The 22917-nt window shown below is 40.5% G+C and overlaps 1 protein-coding gene across 1 annotated transcript; it reads left to right on the plus strand.

Annotated features, from left to right (window-relative positions):
• The first annotated feature begins 2093 nt into the window (after positions 1–2093).
• On the plus strand, positions 2094–22809 carry TDG (thymine DNA glycosylase). Its single transcript, XM_047066119.1, has 10 exons — positions 2094–2261; positions 10412–10554; positions 12949–13190; positions 14317–14386; positions 15921–16056; positions 16251–16333; positions 16413–16507; positions 19585–19756; positions 20188–20313; positions 20931–22809. The coding sequence occupies exons 1-10, from the start codon at positions 2239–2241 to the stop codon at positions 21059–21061; spliced, it is 1221 nt and encodes a 406-aa protein (XP_046922075.1). The 5' UTR covers positions 2094–2238; the 3' UTR covers positions 21062–22809.
• Positions 22810–22917: the final 108 nt, after the last annotated feature.

Below are 22917 nucleotides of genomic sequence, written 5' to 3' on the forward strand. Positions count from 1 at the left end.
GATGTCCTGCTCCCCAGCATCTCTACCAGGAAACTCTTCCTTTTGCAAGGCAGAACTGAGCAGAGGCCCCTGGCCTGCGGAGGTCATGACTGGAGCTGGCAGACCCAGGACGCACAGCACTCCACAGAAACTCTACATGAGTGAAACGCTGAGTAAAGGTTGCAGCTCTTTATACACATTTTTATTTATTTTTAATTTATTTGAGAGACAGAGACCGTGGGAGAGGGGCAGAGGGAGAGAGAATCTGAAGCAGGCTCCATGTTCAGCGTGGAGCCCAACGTGGGCTCAATCCCAGGACCCCGGGATCATGACCTGAGCTGAAATCAAGGGTCGAACAGTCAACTGACTGAGACACCCAGCCACCCCTTTACACACATTTTTAGTCACTAGAATTCTGTCTCTGAAATAACTGAGGTAAACTATCTGCTTTAAAACTTTTCTGGACTGTGGTCCTGAGTGGTTAGAAAAACCAGAAAGAGAGAAAAAGAGAGAGAGAGAGAGAATGGGCTGTTGTTCATTCAACAAGTCTTCACTGGATATCTACCGTAAGTCAGGTTCTGAGTAGTACCTACTAATGGACAGAGCATCTGTAAAAGACCCGAAAAATTTAAAAATATTAAAAGTTTCCTTGAAGCAAATGCTATGATACAAATTAATCATAAATAAATTCTGTATTTACTCATGAAAGCCCCTTGATGGATCCCAGAGTGATGAGGATACATGAAGCACAGATCATAGTCCCTTCCCAGTCCATGTTACATTAGTGAGAAATAAACCTTGGTTGCTGTAAACCACTGAGATTCAAAGAGGACTTCAACTACCTCCATTTTGACCCCAGTCGGTATTCTCTAAGTGTTTCTTTCCAGTTTATCTCTAAACTCAGCAAAATACTCACAAGGCAATGCAACCCATGCTGAGAACCAAAACTACCCCTCAAGAAATAAGGACTGCCCTGATGCCAACAAGACCTTGTGTGATTGACCTGAGGACAATGATCAGCCTGCCCCTGTCCCACCCCTTATATAAACCTGGAAGTATTTTCAGCCCTTTGAGACGCTAGCCCACTGTCTTCCCGGTGTGGGCCTCGGGGAAATAAGATCTTGTTTCACCACCATTCCTATCTCTACCTTTGGATTTTGTCAGCGGTAAGTGGACAAATCTAGACCGTTTGGGACCCTGGAGCTGGGTGCTCTCGCACCGTAGGACCCAGATTACAAGATTTTGGAGTCATTTGTTACCACAGTCTAGGTAAAGCTGACTAATACAGCAGCCATGTTTTTCATCACGCAAACTAAAGACACAGAAAAGCCTCTCCCCGTTAAGAGTTATTTAGTGAAGTCCTCATACAAACACCGGTGACAATTTGAATACTAATGAAACAAAAATCAGCTGGAAGAGCCATTGAGAACTAAAGCAGAAGGGCTAGTCTGTAACGTAATAAAGGGGCATGGTGCTTAAATGACATCTATCGTACACTTAAAACGTCAATATTTTTGCATATGCAAATTAAAGCAGACATCGGTTCCCGTAAAACTTTACATTTTACGAAACAGTTTTATTAGAGTTACACTCATTTTACAGACTAGTGAACTGATGCGCAATAGTAAACTGATGGTATGGTGACCTCAACTCCCAGGTTTGCCGTCTCCAAAGTCTCTTATTTCCCCCACATCACACTTGATAATTGATACTTGATAACGCAAAACACTGTTTTTTTAATCGGTATAAAACTTGGGGTGGAAAGGCCTGGATAACCCTAATAAGCATAACCATCTCACCTACACATCGTCCCCAAAGGGCATCTCCCACTCGTCACCCCCAAGCGCCCACCAGCGACGAATCTGATCGGACAAAAAGCTTACGTAAGCACAGCGCTCCTCATCCCACCGTTTTTGTCCTCCACCCTTCCCGAAAGGCCAAGCGGCGAGCAGAAGAACCAACGAGAGGGGGGCGAACGTGATTGGGCTGCCTGCGTCACGTGACGACCACGAGGCGTAGGATTTGGCTCGGAGCAGACGGAAGCGCCGCGCGTAGCGGGGGGGGGGTGGTCAAGACTGGGAGGGGGGGAACTGGAAGCTCCGGGGAGGAGCCTGAGCGTCCGCCGCTGTCCCAGTTCTGCCAGCAATCGTGTCCAGTCTCTGATTATTGTTGTACCGCCGTTGGTACGCCGCGGTACTACGGAGACCAGTCGTTCGCCTGCCCAGCAGGAGTAGCCGCTGACTAGAGCGGCAGCGGGGAATGGAAGCGGAGAACGCGGGCAGGTAAGCCCGGGGCGGAGCGCCGCCCTTCCCCCCAGCGCCCCTCGCGGCGGGGTTGGCCGGCGGGCGCGCGCACGCACGCAGGGGTCTTTAAAGGCCGCGGCCGGAGTACAAAGACCTGGCCTGCGCGTGCGCACTGCCACCCTCCTCTGGCCGCTCGGAAGCGGCGCCACCTGTACCTGTGCCCTTCTTCCGGCCTTCCCGGCATCCAGCCGGCTTTAACAGGCGTTAATAAGCGACCCACAGGGTCTGGTTAATATCTCTTTCCGGTTGTCATTCTTGGCTACGTTTGCCTTCACCCTCCGTTATTATGAGAAGAGCTGTAAAGATGGAATATCACGCGTATTACTTCTGGAGCTCTAATTTTAAAATTAGTAGTTTTATTGTGGCTTCCTTTCCCGTAGGTTTAGTAAGATCAACGTCAGGGGCCACAAGGTGGATAACATTGCCGTACAAAGTCTCTTGAATTCTGTATTATGACTAATACTCCCAAGTAGTCATCTAAAAATGCTTTCTGGTGATCTTGGGGGGTGAACTTAATCTAACTTTTCAGTATGTCCTTTGAGGAGTGTTAGATTCGTGGAGAGAACGTTTGGCAAACGCAGAGATTGCGAGATTCGAACTCCTCGCAGAAAACTAAATGAAAAAATTCATTAGATAGGGTAGCAGGATCCTTAAGAAAAACTAATGATTTACATTGGAATAAAATTCTGTAAGATCTAATAATTTTCCAGACTCTCCAGGGCCCTGAACTTAGGCAAGATACTTCACTTCTCTGGGCCTGTTCATGTCTGTAAAATAGGACATCTCTGGAATCCAGTTCTGACATGCTGTGAATCTGTGTTATGTGGAAGGGATTAGATCACCAAAACAGTCTTTAGAGGTTAGAAAAGGAGGTGTATAAAGTGTGGTCTTTATCCTGGCTTTTCTGGTCAAGTCCTGAAATAAAGTACTGCACTTCCTTCCCAAAAGAACTTTACATTTAAAAATTAACCAGAACTTGTGAAATTCACTCCCACCTTTGCGATCTTACTTCAGATCAGTACTGAAACCTGGGTGAAGTCTACCATCAAATGAATTACACATTAGAAGATCTTGCTCAGTGCTTCAGAGCAAAGTAATAGGTCTCTGGTACGATGTTTACCTAAAATTTGGCTTATATGCTGTCTTAACCCGTCCACAAGGTTATAGATCATTTTTAATTTGACTCACAAAGTTTTAACCTCAGGAAATAGAGAATTTTGTGTTAGTAGTGTAAGGGCTTTATCTTTGGGGATTCTGAGATGACTGAGGCCCCAGATAATCCTGAGAAAGTGGTTCTCTGTCACTCTTGACTTCATGCTAATCAAGGAGTAGAATGGAATGCCGGATATAATGAATTTACTTTTTATTTTGGAAGAGTAATTTCAAAAAATTCAAAGGAAAATATTCCATTAATATGGACTCTTTTTTTAAAAGAGAAGATAGTTCAAGTATCATAACAAATAATGTCTACCCAGAGAGGAAAAAAGGAAGGAGAGGATCAGTATGTGTCTAATGAGCTTTGGCATGGAAAGGACATTTATCAAAAATGGAAAGTAGGATGCCGAATCAAAAATGACTTTGTAAAAGTGTGACATGAGCTACTGAAAATACAGACTGGAAAGGTTAACCCTTAAGTGAAATCAGCCTTTCTGGAAATGTTAGGGACCAAAAAGAACTTTTTTAGTTAGGTGTTGACATCGAGGGCAAGAAAGGTTTGGATTTTCTGCCTAGTCCACCGCCATGGTGTTAGTAGATAACAGGAAACAAACATTTGTTTCTAATTTTTCTTATCTCTATGTTAAGAAAAATGATTAGAGACAAGAAATGGCAGAATGAATGTCTTTAAGAGACAAGATCAATGAGGGCATTTAAGAGAACTTTCAGCTGCTCTAAGAGAAATCCAGTTTCCTGGCCTGGATAAATTATACGTCAAATGAGAAGCTAGATTACAGCAATCTTTAAGAACTTGCAGATAACAGGAGAGAGACCTGAAGCCTGAAAATAAACACATGAGTTCCTGTTTCTTCCTAGGTGGAGTCTGTCTTCTAATTTATTGACTTTGATCCTAAACAAAATTTCTACTTTTCAGTGGTTATTGAGCATATTTAAAAGGAACCAGTGGCCACTAGGTTACAGTATAATTTGGGAAAAAAGCAAGATGTATCAAGCTAGGTTCATTCCCTTTTGGATAATGATACTGGACTAGACAGCATCAGGATGATGCTGACAGGAGGTACCTAAAAATTTAATCCTGTCCTGCTGTCTTTATTATTATTATTATTATTATTATTATTATAGCAAAATTATTATATACCAGGCACTGTTTTAAGTGTTTTACATATGTTGACTAATTTAATCCTCATAACCAACAAATTAGGTACAACTATTTCCATTTTGCAGATGTGGAAACTGGGACACAGAGGTTAAGGAACTTGAGCAGAGCTGAAATTTGAACGCAGGCAATGTGGCCCAAAGTCTGCCTCCCTGACAACTGTGCCACATATCACTTCTCTGTGGGCAAGACGAAGACGGACTGATGGCAGTCCAGTTAGGTGGAATCAAAGCTGGTTTACTGCCGAAAGAATCGAGGGCAGGCTGAAGAGAGGTCTATATTGATGTGCCTTGTCGTTCTACCCCAACTTGTTCTTTTCAGCAATTTAACAACTTCCAGGTGCTGTTGGAATGCTGATAAGATTTGTGAATGACCCAACTCTGGAAGAAGTTTGTGGAATTGGTAGTTTAAATCAGAATCCATATCCTAACAGCTGGAGTGTTGAATCATCTTTTACCAAAAGAGGCACAGTTCTGTGCTGAGGTGCAGAAGTATCAGTGATGTGAGGGAGAGGTAATAAAAGGGCAGTTTTCATTGACGTTAAACTCCGTTTGAATCAACAGTATAATGTGGGTTCTAGTAAAGTTAATGTAATGGATTCTGCAGTAGGACGCCAGGATGAGGAAGCTGAGCCCTGCTCGGTTTCAGGATGATGAAGCTGTATCTGGAGAATTTTTATTTTGTTTTCTTTTAAGCACCAAAAAATGAAGAAGAGTTGAATGAATTGGGGACTCTGGCTTGTTCTAAATCTTTGTATTTATAGTTTCTAGTAGACTATGTACCGTAAATACCCAGTAATGTGTGGTGAATACACACAGTTCCACTTTGCAATATTAAATGTAGTCTTTAAATAGTTATGACGGTATTCCATTGTAGTTTATATACCTAATTCTCTTTAGTTGAGAATTTAGATTATTTAGCACTGATTTTGTGTGTGTGTGTGAGCGTTTTGTTTTGTTTTGTTTTGTTGGGGGAGAGAGGGAGGGAGGGAGGGAGGGAGGGAGGGAGAGAGAGAGAGAGAGAGAGAGAGAGAGAGAGAGAGAGAGAGAGAATCTTAGGCAGGCTCCACACTCAGCACAGAACTTGAGGCAGAGCTTGATCCGCAACTCTCTGGTCATGATCTGAGCTGAAATCAAGAGTCAGATGCTCAACCGACTGAGCCGCCCAGGCACCCCATTGATTATTATTTTGTAATTATTCAGTGTTGTATAATCATATTAATATGAATATTAAGTGAATAATAATATGAATATTATTAATAATATTAATATTAAGTGAAAATAATAAAATATTGCTATGAATTGTGTTCTTCTAAAATGCCTATGTTGAAACCTAATCCCCAATGTAATGGTATTTGGAAGTGGGGCCCTCATGAATGGGATTAGTGCCCTTTTAAAAGAGGTCCTAGAGGTCCCTCACCTCTTCCATTTTGTGAAGATACAGCAAGAAGGCCACCCCTATGAACCAGGAAGTAGGCTCTCAGCGGACACTAAATGGTGTTTTGTTGTAGCAGCCCAAGAGGACTAAGACAAATGTATATAGAAAAGAGCAACTTAAATCTTTAAAATAGTGGAAAATACCTGAGTATTAAAGAAGTTGGAGGTGTTCATTTTAGAGAAAACCTTAAAGAGTTAGTTTTTGAAGTACAGCAAAATCTGAATTAATTGGACTCCTCAGTCAGCTGTGTGTGTGTGTGTGTGTGTGTGTGTGTGTGTGTTTTAAGTAAGACTGTTAGGAAATACACAATTCATTAGGAAAATACACAGTATATCAATTTCAGACGGCTGTAAAAACCAGTGCTTTGGGCACTGATGTTCAAGGGAAAGGGTGTGCATCTCTGATTTGGTCCTGCCGTGTGCTTCCCTGCTCAGATGCCCTCTACCCTCATGCCACTGGGGATCATGCCAGAGATCGTATCTGAGAAAGCAAGACCCAGTTTTGTTTGCCTGTGTCTCTTTTGGGTAATACTGATTGTGTTTATATTGTTGTATATCGACATGGATGTCATATCTAATTTTGGGGGCGGTTGTCTCTTAAGTTATGACTTGATGGGAGGCGTAAGGTTGCTAGTGAGGCTTCTGTCTCTAGTAGCATCCAAGCAGAAAGACTAAGACTCGCTAGGGAACTAATTGCTGGTTGCCCTGGGGTGTGACTACATCATACTTCCAGACTGAAAGACCCACCAAGGCCAGAATTCAAGGAAATGTGTGCTAGGTCCTGGCACTGCCTTTGCCAGAAGCAGAACAGGCACCAAAGAACCCGAGCGGAAGAGACAATCTTACTACCTTAGCTGAGTTTCACACATTTCTGGATAATGAAGAGACCTGTATTCATCGGGGTGGGTAACCATGGAGGGCTAGTCAAGGGTGTGGTTGGCCTGTGATGCTTTTTGGAGGAGTGAAAAATGAGTAGATGTCCTCCCGCCCTCCAAAAAGGGGGGTGTGAATGGAGCCTAGGAGAGAGGAAGGGGTGAGCTTCAGGCAAAGGAGAGGCACAGAACAGTGTGGGGACAAACCAATGATAGGGAAGAAAAGTGAGCAAGGGGAAATAAGGTCATCCCTCATGCTTGGAAATTTGATACTAAATTTGAGTTACAGAAAATAAAAACTCTGGGATCTGGACAGATTTGGTCCCATTTCCTGTACATCGTCCACATATGTAAAAATCATTTTCATGGTGAGAGAAGGAGTCCGAGAGGAAGAGTTATGACCAAGTGCTCTTGTGTCCCTGTCCCTCGCACAGAGAAAACAAGCCTTGTAAAGTTGGCGTGATTCTGAATTACAAAGGGGCAAGTGTATATAAATACAACAAATGTATTAAATATCTTCTAATTAAGGTTGAACAGGTTTATGCTGCTTACAGTTGTAATTATCGCTGGATAATAGGAAATTGAGTTATCTAGAACTCTAGTTTCCTAGCTTTGAAGTCCTCGAAGGTTTTTTGCTTGCTTCTGCCAAATAATAAGAATGTTGTGTCGCACTCTCTTTCCTTTTGTTCTGTTAGGAAGCCATTGATGATAAGACTGAATTTAATACTTAAGATAGTGTATTACCTTAGAACTTACACATCATATTTCTCATTTCTTTATTTTTCTATTTCTGTTCTATTTTAACTTCCTGTAAAGTACCAGAGGTCATTTTTAGAAACATTAAGGGACACGCTGATATTATAGATAAGTTTCTCAATTTCTTTCAAAATTGATATATATCTCTAAAATAACACTTCTGGGTTTTTTTCTTCCTTCTCATTTTTTTCCTCAGCCAACTGATTTCTAAACTTAATTTTCAGGTTCTGCACTTCACATCTAAGTATGACCCTGAAATATGCGAAAGCCACATTTTGGAAATTTGTTTTTTAAATTTCAGAATCCTTTTGCCATGTAAAATCTTCCTAAATTAAATACTTTAAGTTTGGACTTCGTGAAGTGCTTGAAATGGGACACATCTGTGAAACTCTTGAGAGTGGTGGCCAGAAACATGGGCGAGGGTGGAAGGTTGTCTTCTTGACAGTGTGACTAGACTAAGAGATGTCCTGCATTCTTTGGCCGCTCGCTTATTGTGACTTAACTGCGGCTGGCCTCAATCAAAGGTTACAGTTCATTGTGCTGGAATATCTGAAGGGTAACAATACAAGATCTCTCAATGTAACCTAGCAGTATCTGACCCCTCCTTAGAGTATTTGAGTAATAAACACTGAACAACCAATGATTTTACAGTTCATCAAAAGGAGCTATGAATATTATTAAAGAAAAGTGTGGTGGAAAAAGAGGACATTTTACTTTGTGCCAAGCATGATTTAAGCGCTTTTCTTCAACTTTTACATTTGAGATTCTAGGACTTGTCTACATATTTTCCCAACATGCAGCCTTAGGTTATAATACTGTTTCGTGTTCCTTTCTACTTTAAAGTCTGTATTAAACATTTTCTGTGCTTTAAAAAATATCAGTACATTAATTTTGCTGCATAGTCTTTTCATGTTACTAGACTAAAGTTTATTGGATTGTCGTACCTATTTTTTATGTAACTGGAAACAATATATTTAAAGAAGTAAAAGTCTTAAGATATAGTGTAATACCTTTCTAATTCTTAACCTTTTCTTTAACAGCTTACCCTTGAAGATAGCTTGAAGCTAAAATTCCTCTCCAGTGGTTTGTCCATTAGGATTTGGCCCCTGTCTTTGAGCGTCCGGGATTTCAGCCTGGGCACCCACAGATAGTCTCTTACCCTGTGTCTGCTTTGGCCATTTAAGCTTCTGCTTTAGTTTGCCTCCCCCGCCATCCCAACCATTTTATTAAGATATGATTTATGCATAATAAGATTCATTCATATAAAATGTACTAGTTTATCTTATTTGTTTATTTATTTATTCATTTGAACGAGCAAGCGGGAGAGGGGCAAAGAGAGAGGGAGACACAGAATCTGAAGCAGGCTCCAGGCTCTGAGCTGCCAGCACAGACCCCAACTTGGGGCTCAAACTCACAAGCCTCTAGATCAAGACCTGAGCCAAAGTCGGACACATAACCAACTGCACCCCTAGGCGTCCCTAGCTTTTCTTTTTAATCTCTACTTTCTGAGCTTCCCCTTTTCTTTCTCCATAACTAATAAGTGAGTAGCTTGCCACAGAAAACGACTTTTCTCTCCAGATGGTAAATGACACTGACCCATTTTATTTCCTAGTGTTTTCCTTCCCGTTGTGTATGTAATGGCATCGTTTGGCATTAGATGTAACTTGAGTTTCAGAAAATACATGTTTGCTTCCGTAGCTTTTGTGCTGTAGGCAGCAGTGTGAGACAGTGATGGGTAGTCATGAGAAATTGGTTTTTGGCCATTGTTTTTTGTGTTCCTTATATTGAACTGAGTACTTGTAACAAAGTCTGAAAGATGTTCAGAGAAGAGATTTAAAGTGTTTTTTTCCCCCATAAATTCACAGATATGTGCAAAATGTCCATTTCTAGCCCTCATCTAGTGGTAAAAACCCAGCAACAATTTAAAACCAGATCCAATGCATAAATCATTAAATAGGCAAATAAACCAAAAGAGAACCTTAAGTAGATTGGAGGGAAGGCAGGAATGGGGAGTTGTTGGTCGAAGGAGAAAAACTTCCAGTTATAAGATGACCACGTTTTAGGGATCTAATGTACATGGTGGTGATTAGAGCTAATAATACCTTGCTACGTACTTGAAAGTTGATAAGAGAGTAGATTTTAAATGTTCTCATTACAAAAAAGAAATGGTAATTAGTAATTATGTGACGTGATGGAGGTATTAGCTAAGACTTAGTAATCATTTTGCAAAATATGTATCAAATCAAAACATCATATACTTTTAACTTACACATTTCATGTCCGTTGTATCTCAGTAAAGCTGGGTGGGGTTAGGTTGGAGAGGATCTTATGACCAAAGAATTAAATGTGAAGATAGAGACAAACTGTTTGTGTGGACACTTTAACCCTGTATGAGCTGCTGTGCCTTTTAAGTCTCTGCTAGCAAATTCCCATGATCTCATTTCAGAGAAAGCACAGGCTGACTTGACAGGATTGGTAAGTTTTATTGCTGACACATCTTGTCATTAATCAGTGGGAGAGTTCCTTAATATTGGTTAATAGGCACAAAGTAAAAATCGGGTGAATACACACATTTAGGAATAGACCTTCCTCCTCCCTTTGCCCCTATTATCGACTCTATATATTACAGTCTGACCACACAGTGTTTGGATCCTAAAGGTTTTTAAAGCCCATCGTTTAAACTTCTAGTCGGGTAATTTTATTGACATGTCTTGTACTTAATTGTTCTTTCAGCTACTCCCTTCAGCAAGCTCAAGCTTTTTATACATTCCCATTTCAACAAATGATGGCTGAATCTCCTGATATGAATGTTATGGACGAACAGCAAATGCCAGCGGAAGTTCCAGAACCAGTGCCTGCTCAGGAACCTGTACAAGGTAGTTTTCATCAGGATAGTTGAGAAAAGTAGCTATTGGATTGGCCAGCTTATGTAAGAAAGGGTTTAATGAAGAATTTTTATTTTATTTTAGTATTTAAAACGTTAACCACTTTTTAAGTATGTGCCAGGCACTGTGGTACATTTGGGGGAATAAAAGAACATGGATCCTGCCCTCAAATAGCTCATAATCTAGTAGGAGAAAATAGTAAGTAAACACATAGTATGCTTTAAGCACACAGTGCTGAAGAGGGGCACAGGGTGCTGTGAGAGCTCATAGGGTTGACACTAACTCGGACCGAGGTTCAGAAGCAGCTTCCCAGAGCTCTGGAAGTCAAGGGGGAGGAGACTATATCCCCATGAAGAATGGGGTGGGGAACATTCCTGGCCTAGGGAATAGCATGGGCAAAAGACAGATGTGAAGAATCATGACAGTTAAAAAGTAGTTATTCTGTGTCTTTGGGAGTCTGGTGTACAGCAAAAAAATAGTGATCAATGAGGCTGGAAAGTGCCTTGTAACTCGAAGAATGTATGTTCTCTTCTGAAGGTGGTAGGGAGCTTTTGAGAGAATGGAAGCAGAGGGTGACTTAAACAGAGTCACATTCTGAAAGTCAGCCTGGGAAAAATTATAGAGGATAGAATGGATGGTAGGGAGTAAGGCAGAATTTGGAGGCAAAAAGTGGATTTGAGACTGAATAATCTGAGGGTGATATGAGGGAGACCTGAGGGGATGGAGAGAAGAAGGTAATGGTTTTCTCCAGTGTAGCAGTATTGTATGAGAAATGTGTTCAAGAGTTTCATCTTATGATTCCAGAAACACATCTGACTCCACTGCATTGGAGATACCCCTGCCGATGACTCTCCTATTTTTCTGGGCTGGCAGCACTGGGACTTCCCAGCTACAGGCCAGTGGAGGTGGATCCCTTCGCGTAGAGAGTGGCTGAATCAGTGTGGGGTAGAAGAGAGGAAGGACAGGATGCTGGGTTAGGGAACTGCCTAATGGTAGTAGAATGGAGGAGGGGCCTAAGAAATTAAGAGAGATGTTAAACAAGGGTAAGAAAAGCACACCTTCCTATTGGGTAACTCTAGGTCAGTTGTTCTTGACTGGGCGTGTTTCCCGCCCCCCCCCCCCCCCCAAGGGACATTGGGCAATATCTGGAGACAACTTTGATTGTCATGATTGGCAGGGTGCTACTGGCGTCTATTGAGTAGAGGTCAAGGTTGCTGTTAAACATTCAGTAATATACAGGACAACCCTGTATATTACTTAAACAGAGTAGCATTCTACCAAAATCATTCAACCTAAAATGTTAGTAGTGCTGAGATTGAGAAGCTCTGCTTTAGGTCCTAAGACATCCCTGGTCTTGCATATTTTTTCTTTTTTCTTTTCTGTTTTTTGAAGTTTATTCATTTATTTTGAACGTGCAAGAGAGAGTGAGGGAGGGGCAGAGAGAGGGTGAGAGAATTCCAAGCAGGCTCCACACTGTCAGCACAGAGCCCAACTTGGGCCTCAAACTCTCACGAACTGTGAGATCATGACCTGAGCCGAAACCAAGAGTCTGGACACTTAATTGACTGAGCCACCCACGTGCCCCCCTGGTGTTGCCTTTTTTTTTTTTTTAATTAATTAATTAATTTTTTAACATTTATTTATTTTTGAGAGAGAGCACGAGCCAGAGAGGGGCAGAGAGAGGGAAACACAGAATCCAAAGCAGGCTCCAGGCCTTGAGCTGTTAGCACAAAGCTCCATATGGGGCTTGAACCCACGAACTGTGAGATCATGACCTGAGCCAAAGTCAGATGCTTAATCAACTGAGCCACCCAGGTGCCCCCCTGGTCTTGCCTTTTGAAGACTACTTTCCCACCCAGAGATTTCATCTTCAGCATCTCTAAATTCACCTCTTTGGCTGTGTGTGGAACAGAATACACTCATCTCTAAAACAAGCCCACAAGCCATTTGAGGTTTTCTATTGCTGGAAATTATGGGAAAATCGAGTTAAAAGGTTCCCTTCCTCCCTATTTTTTGCTCTATTTATTTTCTCGTTTATTGCGCTGTTTATGTATTTACATTTAGAATTTCTATAAAATAGGACCTGAATGCTTTAAATCCCTGGGGAGATCAAGATGACAGGGAAGGGTCCATGGGAAATCAATCTATGATCATTATGTACGTTTCATCCCGAGAACAGCTAGCAGAGGAAGGAGGGCAGGGTATAGGGCCTCGAGAACCCCGTCCTAAGATGAAGGAAGAGGGAGGGTACTGCAGAGGATGGTGAGGCTGGGAGATAGGAGAAGGTAGCAAGGGCGTCGATGGGGTGACTCTACTGGGAAAGCTGCCTGATGTCCTTAAGTTATGTTTTTCTGCATCTACTTCATTGAAATTACTGTGTTTCAGAGACTCCAAAAGGAAGGAAAAGAAAACCCAGAGCAACGGCACCAAAAAAACCGGTAGAACCCAAAAAGCCTGTTGAGGCCAAAAAATCTGGCAAGTCCACAAAATCAAAAGAAAAGCAAGAAAAAATTACGGACACATTTAAAGTGAAAAGAAAGGTAGACCGTTTTAATGGTGTTTCAGAAGCTGAACTTCTAACCAAGACCCTCCCGGACATTTTGACTTTCAATCTGGACATTGTGATTGTAAGAATTTTTGTCCTCATTTGGTTTTATAAGTAGTATTGGTGAATTAAATTTACATAACCTCTGTTCTTGCAAATAGCATTTTGTTGAACCATTTCTAAGAATCCTTTTGGTAGTAAATGGTGTCATTTTGTCACCTTCATAAGGTTGTGGACACATATGGATGTGTTTAAGAGGATGGGCTCCAGAGTACGGCTGTCTGGTTTCAGGTCTTGCCATGTGGGTATGACCTTGAACAAGCCTTAACCTTCCTAACCACCAAGTTTCCTTATTGGTGAAGCAGGGGTGATAATAGTACCTTCCTCATAGGATTGCAGTTAGGTAAAATAATCCACGTGAATCACTTAGATTGCACATTACGTGTGAGTTCTCCATAAGTGATAGTACTGATTTTGAGCTCTGATTTTTGTCAGTAACTGTAAGAAACATCAGCATGCAAACAACTGTAAATGACGTGGAGTGAGCGGCTTGGTGGGAGTGGAGAAGCAGGCTGTGGCTGGACCTGGGCTCAGCTGATCGGTTGCTCCAGGCCCTCTCTCTTTCCAGTCCGGTTGGGTGGAGGTGGGGGCTTGGGGACACGAGGGAGTCACACTGTTTTTTATCTTTAAAATTTATTTTTGTTTTACTTTTTTTTTTGCATTGAAGTATAGTTGACACACTTCCATTAGTTTCAGGTGTACAGCATGGTGATTTAACAAGTTTACTCATTATGCTGTGCTGACGGCAAGCGTAGCCTCCATCCCTCACCATACGCCGTTGCCATGCCGTCGACCCTGGTCCCCGTGCTGTGCCTCCCACTCTCCTTCACTCATTTTGCCTGTCTCCCCTGCCTCTGGCCACCACCAGTTTGTTCTCTGTATTGATGGTCTGCTTCTGCCTTTTTTTTTTTTTAAAACTGGTTTTTCAAAACAGCAGCAACACTTTTGACATAAGGGGAATTTTTTTTTCCCTCAAAATGAAATACTTTATTCAGATCAAAAATAGGTACTTGATAAACGGGATTGCCGATGATGCTGGATTAAATTTTTATTTTAATAAATTTAGTTTTGTCCATCACTACTCCACAGAAGCCCTCAGGCGGTAAACCCTACTTTTCAAGACTTAAGTGTATAAACATTTTTTGCAGATTGGCATAAACCCGGGACTAATGGCAGCTTACAAAGGGCATCATTACCCTGGACCTGGAAACCATTTTTGTAAGTAGTTCTTGCCTTTATTTTTTTTACTTTTAAACTAGATATCTTTGTTAATAGTTTGGGGTTTTTTTTTTCCTTTTTAGCCAAACTGTGTGGGTTTTTTTGTTTTTAAGTTTATTTTGAGGGGAGGGGGAAGAGCACAAGCGGGGGAGGGGCAGAGAGAGACAGAATCCTAAGCAGGCTCTATGCTGAGCATTGAGCCCCCAACCAAGGGCTCGACCCCACAAACTGAGATCATGACCTGAGTGGAAATCTAGAGGACGGTCAACCAGCTGAGCCCCCAGACACAAACGTGTTTTCTGTGCATGGGGGCACAAAAATAAAAGGCTTGAAAAAGATATGTCACTGTTCATGTTTTGGTGTAAGAGAATGGAGGAGCAAGAAAAGTAGCACTTTCTCTTTTGTTTTGCTAATTGTTTTAAATGAGTTTTACTACTTTTTAAAATGAATTTTCTTTTTTAGTTGTTACCTACAGTCATAGTAACAATAGTACATCATTGTGCCAGTATAGACAGAACACTGACCTTTCCAGATTTCTGCTGATCTTATTTCCTAGGAGAGATGAAATGCATTGATCGTTGGGAATCAAGCTGTGACAGTTAAGAAATTCTGTGACTAGAGACATTCTGTTTTTCTGATTTTTTTTTAATGTTTATTTATTTTTGAAGGAGAGAGAGACAGAGTGTGAGTGGGGGTGGGGGCAGAGAGAGAGGGAGACACGGAATCTGAAGCAGGCTCCGGGCTCTGAGCTATCAAGCACAGAGCCCGATGCGGGACTCGAACCCACAAACCGCTAGATCATGACCTGAGCCAAAGTCAGACACTCAACCGCCTGAGCCCCGTTGTAGGCGCCCCTACTTCGTATCTGTATTAAAGACCCTCATACTTGTAGAGTGAATTTTAAACCCAATTGTAACTACTATTGTCTTAATATGTAAGTCGACTTACCTAACACCACCTAATAGAAAAAGGCATGCAGTAGGCCCTCAGAAAATACTAGTTGGTTATCTAAGAGTTACATTAAAAACATTTAGGGCAGAAGGTACAATAATGTGTTTTGGAACTAAGGACATATTGTCTCCATTATTTAAAACAATTTCTAAGAGACGTTTGAATTTTTAATTTTTTCCATTGTCAAAGTGTTGGAATGTTCTGGGTCTGTTGGTGTATGTTTGTCTCTTTGAGGTATTCCAGGGGCAAGCAGTGGTATGACTAGTTCCTAGAAAGAGAACCAGTTTTGAAGCACTGACTAGCTGTATATTCTCAACAGCCATTTACCTTAACTGCCCTGGGAAGAGGAGATAAAAATAGTAATTAATATTTCATAAGATCATTATGATTAAATGAGATAATCCATGCAAAGGGTTTATTAACACATAGTGATTGCTTGATACGGTATTTGACCTGTAATTTCCTAAATATCCTAAATGTTTTATTTTTTTTTTTAATTTCAGGATAAATGTAGACTACCATAGTGATTCATGGGGCAAAAACCTTTGACCTACATGCAAATAAACTGAACTCTCTTTCACAGGGAAGTGTCTGTTTATGTCAGGCCTGAGTGAGGTCCAACTGAACCATATGGATGATCACACTTTACCAGGAAAGTATGGTATTGGATTTACCAATATGGTGGAAAGGACAACACCAGGCAGCAAAGATCTATCCAGGTAATTTCATTCATTTTTATAGGTTGGAACCTGACCATGCTGGTGTCTCATATACTCTAGGAACGCTGTATGTATCTAGTGCAAGCTGAGCTTAACAAGTATATGAATTGATGTTGTATTGAAAGCTCTCTGAATTCAGCATATTATAAATATTACCGCACTTATATTTTGACTACTTTTTAATTCAATTTTAGTAAAGAATTCCGTGAAGGAGGACGTATTCTAGTGCAGAAATTACAGAAATATCAGCCACGAATAGCAGTGTTTAATGGAAAATGTAAGATTTACTTTTAAATTTTGTCTTTTTTCTTTGCTAACATTATGGACAATGTAAATATGTTTGTATTTCATTTTAGGTATTTATGAAATTTTTAGTAAAGAAGTTTTTGGAGTTAAGGTTAAAAACTTAGAATTTGGACTTCAACCCCATAAGATCCCAGACACAGAAACTGTAAGTCCTTAAAATTATATTTGTATATCAGCTAAATATGAATTTTTTTTCTAGCTAGTTTTCCTTTTTTATTTGTCCTTTCCATTGTAACTTGTGCCATGAAAACAAAGCACTGGATTTTGTTGAGTAATAGTTATCTATCAACTCAAACTAATAGTTGCAGATTAATTCAGATACTGTTATTAAAGAAAGAAACATTTGTCAGATAAAATGTCTTATGTTATTTGGCTAAAATATTGAGAGGAGCTGGCTAACTTACTACATTCAAAATATATTTAATGGCATATTCTTACCAAATTCAAGTAGATTAGCCCTTACTCAGTATGAAACAAACATATAAATACAGACATGCTCCCAATTAGTAACACTGCTCAGTGCCCCCTGTTTGTATATCTTAGCCCAGTGTCATTGTGGAGCCATCTAAATAGTGTGCAGCCCGGTTGCAGACAGACATCCAGACAACCTGCTTGGCCCTTGGTGTATTTACTGTCTTATACATAAAGGCATCACTAAGTAACAGTGGTTTTCAAACTCTGTTATTTCTGTATCGCTTCTGCAGACACTTACTTAGTTCAGATTTTGCTTCTTAAATCTAGTTTTAAGTTTTGTTTACAACTTAAAAAAAATTTTTTTTTAATGTTTCTTAATTTTTGAGAGAGAGAATGAACAGGGGAGGAGCAGAGAGATAGGGAGACAGAATCAGAAACAGGCTCCAGGCTCTGAGCTGTCAGCACAGAGCCCAACGTGGGGCTCGAACTCACAAGCCGCGAGACCATGACCTGAGCTGAAGTCGGACACCCAACCAACTGAGCCACCCAGGCTCCCCTTGTTTACAACTTTTTGAAAAACAACATACAAAACACAGGCACATGTGTTATAGACAACATTTTATTTATTTTTGTTTTTTCTTTTTATTCTTTTCTTTTATGTTTATTTATTTTTTGAGAGAGAGAGAGAGCCAGAGGGCAGCCAGGGGACGGGCAGAGAGAGAGGGAGACACAGAATCCAAAGCAGGCTCCGGGCTCTGATCTGTCAGCACAGAGCCCAAGGAGGGGCTGGAACCCACAAGCGGAGCCGAAGTCAGATGCTTAACCGACTGAACCACCAGCCGCCCCTTTTTTTGTTTTTTGTTTTAATAAGTTTTTATTTGTTTATTTTTGAGAGAGAGAGGGAACAAGTGGGGGAGGGGCAGAGGGGAAGGAAGATAGAGGATCTGAAGCGGCCTCCCTGCAGACAGCAGAGAACCTGATGCAGGGCTCAAACCGACAAATCGTGAGATCATGACCTGAGCCGAAGGCAGCTGCTCAACCAACTGAGCCACTCAGGCACCCTGACGACATTTTAAATGATGGAGGAGCCAGTGTGTCAACAGGTTTTTGTGGAGACCTCAGAATACAGTTTCTGCCACCTCCGTACATTTGCACTTTTCCTTTTTAAATTTCTTCTGTCTTTAACTTGTTACAAATATGTCATTGACAGAGTAGGTGGTAGCCCTGGTCTTTGTTTAAACCAAGGCCTACACTTACCTACTTTAGTAAAATTGTACAGGTGAGTTCATTGCTTCCTATAGATTACCTCATTATTGTCCCTTAAGAGCCAAATGAGGTCAGGTACATCTCTTGGGTATTTGTGCCCGTAATAGGGTAGTACTAACTGAATTTGAATCCTATCATGATAGGTAATTTTAGCTCTTATATTGAGCTGAGAGTATTTTTATCTTTTAAAATATATTCTTTATCATGAGATTTTAACAGTTGTTGATGTTAGTGACTCTTCTTTGAAACACAAAAAAACTTTCAAATTTCTGGATCATTTTAATTGAAGAATATCTTAGGATTCGAAAAAGTGCTACTACACAACCTGGTAGCATTTGCATCTGCATATATTTATGAGTCAGGAGTTTCTAAATGCTTTCTACACAAAAGAAAATGAATAATTTGTTTTCTATAATGTTATGGAGGCCAATATAAAAAAAAAGTGCAAGAAATTGCAACTGGAAATTCCATAAACTAACAGCCTCACTCTTTGATATACATGTGATATATATTGTTATATATTTAGTATTCTATGAAGAACAATTTGTCACCATTATCCAAAATGATAAATGTAAATGTCTTTCTGCTGGGCATTGCACTTCTAGGAATTTATCCAAGAGATACACTCACACATATTCAAAATGAAATATGTACAAGCTTTTTCACTACACCTTATAATGATAAAAGACTGGAAACAACCTAAATGCCCACAGCTGGGTCTTGGTTAAATAAGTATGCCAGTACTACACAGCTGCAAAAAAAGAAAGTCTAGGGGCACCTGGGTGGCTGAGTCAGTTGGGTGTCCAACTTCAGCTCAGGTCACGATCTCATAGTTTGTGAGTTTGAGCCCCGTGTCGGGCTCTGTGCTAACAGCTTGGAGTCTGGAGCCTGCTTTGGATTCTGTATCTCCCTCTCTGCCCCTCCCCCTACTCATGCACTCGCTCTCTCTCTCTCAAAAATAAATAAAACATTAAAAAAAAAAAAAAGTCTTTTTACTCTGCTCTAGATATCTGTTACAGAATTGTCTCTGAATACATTGTTGAGTAAAAAACCAAGGTGTAGAACAGGGAATAGAGAACATGTTACCATTTGTGTGTTTTTTTAAAAAGGGTGAGGGAGAGTACATATATTAGAGACATTTGATTCTATATTCATAGAATACCTCTGGAACCAGCAACTTTGATTGCCTCTGGGAAGAGAACTGGGTGGACAGAGACAGAATTGGGGGGAATACTTTTCATTGTATACTTCTTTTGTGCCTTTAGAATTGTGAACCATATGTTCACTGTTAAAAAGACAAGACTGTTAATTGGTAAATGAACATGGGGGGAAAGCCTCATTATTTTTGATTTATTGACTTTGCAATAAGTAAATTTTACAAATTTTAACTCAAGAGACAAAACTGCTGTTACTGATTTTACATATATTAATATGTGATAGGCATCATAATTAATCCCCCCAAAGATAAATTTTTAAATCTCAATGTGAGTGGACTCAATAGATTTGTAACATTTATGTAACTGTAAAATTTTACGATTTTAGCTCTGCTATGTTATGCCATCATCCAGTGCGAGATGTGCTCAGTTTCCTCGAGCCCAGGACAAAGTTCATTACTACATTAAGCTGAAAGACTTACGAGATCAATTGAAAGGCATCGAACGAAATACAGACGTTCAAGAGGTGCAATATACATTTGATCTACAGCTGGCCCAAGGTATGTTTCCATTTTCGCCCTGTTTTTGGGTGTCATGGATATATACACTACTGAACGCACGCACATTGTGAGTTTAAAAGCAAGAGAAAGGGGAACAGTTACATCGTCAGCCAGAGTGTTCTGACAACGGATGTTAGTCACTGTTAAAATCTCCTTTTACCAAAGTTACCCATCTGTCGTGGGTGCTCCTACAGATGTCGAAGATAGAAGAAGCAACATAGCCTACTGGAAATTAAATCTGATAGGCTTTTACAGTTCCAATGAGTTAATTTAATAAATGTTATAAAGAGTTTAAAAGATGGCAACAAAAGATAGATCTCCGCACACTTGAACATTCAGGAAAAAGATTTGTTCATGAGGATTTCTGAATAAAGCTGTTTTTAGAACCGTTGTACAAAAACAGCTGTAAATCCCTTTTACCCTCTCCGCAGAGGATGCAAAGAAGATGGCTGTTAAGGAAGAAAAATACGATCCAGGTTATGAAGCAGCGTATGGCGGTGCTTATACTGAAAATCCGTGCAATAGTGACCCTTGCAGCTTCTCTTCCAATGGGCTAAGTATGTTCCTCCGTACGTGTCTGTCTTTCTCTCTTCCTCTCTTTCTTTCTTGCTCACGCGCACTAGCAGGGGAGGGGCAGAAGGAGAAGGAGAACGAATCTCAAGCAGGTTCCATACCCAGTGCAGAGCCTACACCAGGACTCGATCTCACGACCCTGGGATCCTGACCTGAGCTGAAATCAAGAGTCGAATGCTCAACCAACTGAGCCACCCAGGAACCCCTATTTGTTTCTTTCAAACACTTGGTTTTGTCAGGACTGGGGAAATGCACTTTATTTTTTTTTAAAAGAGAATGAATTATTGAAGTGTGGGAATGGTACTATGAAAATCTTTTTAGTGACAGTGAAATGTGATGGTTATCTGAGGTTTCACCACGTAGGTGTTAGCAGCTCATTTTCATTAAGTCATTACGTCATTCTAATCACATTCCCTCCCTGAATGACCATTAAGGGTTTCTTAGTCCTGTATCTGCTAAGAGAACAGAAATTTATTATTGTATTGAAGAAGCTTGCTGTTTTAACGGCAGTCCTCCTCCGCTGGACTGCTAACATCTCTTGATGAATCGTGTAAAGCTTTTTAGATAGAATGAACTAACCTTCTTCTCCCCACCCTGGCAGCTGACAGTGGAGAATCAACTTTCAGTGACATTCCAAATGGGCAGTGGATGACCCAGTCGTTTACAGACCAGATTCCTTCCTTTAATAATCACTGCGGGACTCAAGAACAGGAAGAAGGAAACCATGCTTAAGACTGGTGTTTCTCAGCTCTACCTAAATGCTGCAGTTTTAATGCAGTAGTCAAGAAGGGGCTAACTGAAGCATTTTATTAGTATTTTATTCTGGTGATATAATCATATTATGGTTGTGTGGTAGAATCAACTGTATGAACCTGAGTAAGCTTGGAAGAAAAAAGCACGGTTTTTTGTGTATGAGTTTTTGTATTTGAATTAACCACCATTCCAGCTTTTTATAAAGTATATTTCATTATGAAGAAATTGATTTTCTTTTGGGAGTCACTTTTAATCTGTAATTTTAAAATGTAACTGTCCGAATATTTATACTTGATTATGAACTGTGCATAAACCCAGATATACCATTATTCCTTTTATGCCTAAGAAGGGCATGCTAATAATAATTAGCACCGGTCAAGAGGCAGATGTGTTGAATTCTATATGTGAAGCTAACCCCCAGGGGAGTCCCATGTGGTGCTGTCTAGCGGTGTTTGACGGGCTCCCTGAGGCGTACTCACCCTCAGACCCCTTGGCCTCACCAGCAGGGAGGGTTTGGGAGAGTTGCTCAGCCGTAGAAATGTCAAGTGTGGCCTCACCCAGCCTTCTCTGACAGGGCGCTGAGCCCTGCCTTTGGCCTCCTCACCCCTGCGTGTTAATCCTCTAGTATAGGCAGAAACTGCCCTGCTGGAATGGTAAATTCCAGAGAATGCAGTAGACCTTTTAAAGTTTGTTATTTCTTCTGTGTTTTACTTGAGAGACATACATTTGATAGGGAAGGAACTGAATTTTTCTTACGGTATCTAGCACCTCCTTGGCTTTAAGGGCGTAACATGGAAAGTGGTGAGAAATGAACTCAGGCTGAGCAACAAGAAGCTGGGGTGTTTGATAATCTTATTTAAGCTGGTGCTTTATGTACGTGAGATGTATTAAAATAACAGAATTTTTCTTGCTATGTGAATCTAATAAGCTGTCACTTAAAAAATTTTCTCTGCGTCATTGCTGTCTGTTACTGTGGACTTAAGTGAGCCTCGTGGCAGGGTTAGTTTGAAGTAACGTACTTGTGTGATTTTCTAATGCCTTTTCCATGGTGCTACAGATAGTCCAGACTACTAGGCCTGGTGGATAGTAAAGCTGGGTATTCAGAAATGCCATTTGCAATTAACTCCTGGTCACTTCTGAATATCCTGATTTCATACATACCCAGGGAGCATGCTGTTTTTCAATATGAAAATATTTATGAGGTGTTTTTTTTTCCTAAGAGATTATATGGCTTGTTCTTCTCTATATGATAAGAGAAACAAATTCTTGTGAATCTTAACATACTTTTTAGCTGTGGCTATGATGGATTTTATATTTCTTTTAGTCTAGGTCAAGCTGTGTAAAAGTCATTCATGTTATTTAACTCATGTACTGTACTGCTGTTTACATGGATGTTTCATGCGGGTGCTTTGAAGTGCCTTGCATCAGGGATTAGGAACAATTGAATTATTTTTTCATGGGACTATGTAAAGCATGGAAGTAGGAATTGCTTTGGTATATAATGATTGTAGCTTTACAATAGATTTTTTTTTTTTTAATCTGACTGGAGAAAATACCCTTAAAATTATAATGGACCCTCATTAGAGAATGGGTTTGAGGATTTTCCAAGCCTACAACAATGGTGTTTTTCATTACATTTGACAGATGAGTAGTAAACGTTGATATATCCCCTATGTGACAATATGAGACTTTTTCATTAAATAATATTGGAAAGGTTTTTAAATTCATTTGGAAGTCTGATGGTTTTTACAATAAAAATACCAAGAACGATTATCCTAAGTTGCAGGTTTTTCTGCAGCACAAGTGACTGGTATTCTTTCCCCCTTTACGCCTCA

This window comes from Lynx rufus, unplaced genomic scaffold, assembly GCF_022079265.1.
Source record: "Lynx rufus isolate CCGP_SWC_20201006 ecotype Redwood Valley unplaced genomic scaffold, mLynRuf1.p SCAF_7, whole genome shotgun sequence".
Lineage (NCBI taxonomy): Eukaryota > Metazoa > Chordata > Mammalia > Carnivora > Felidae > Lynx > Lynx rufus.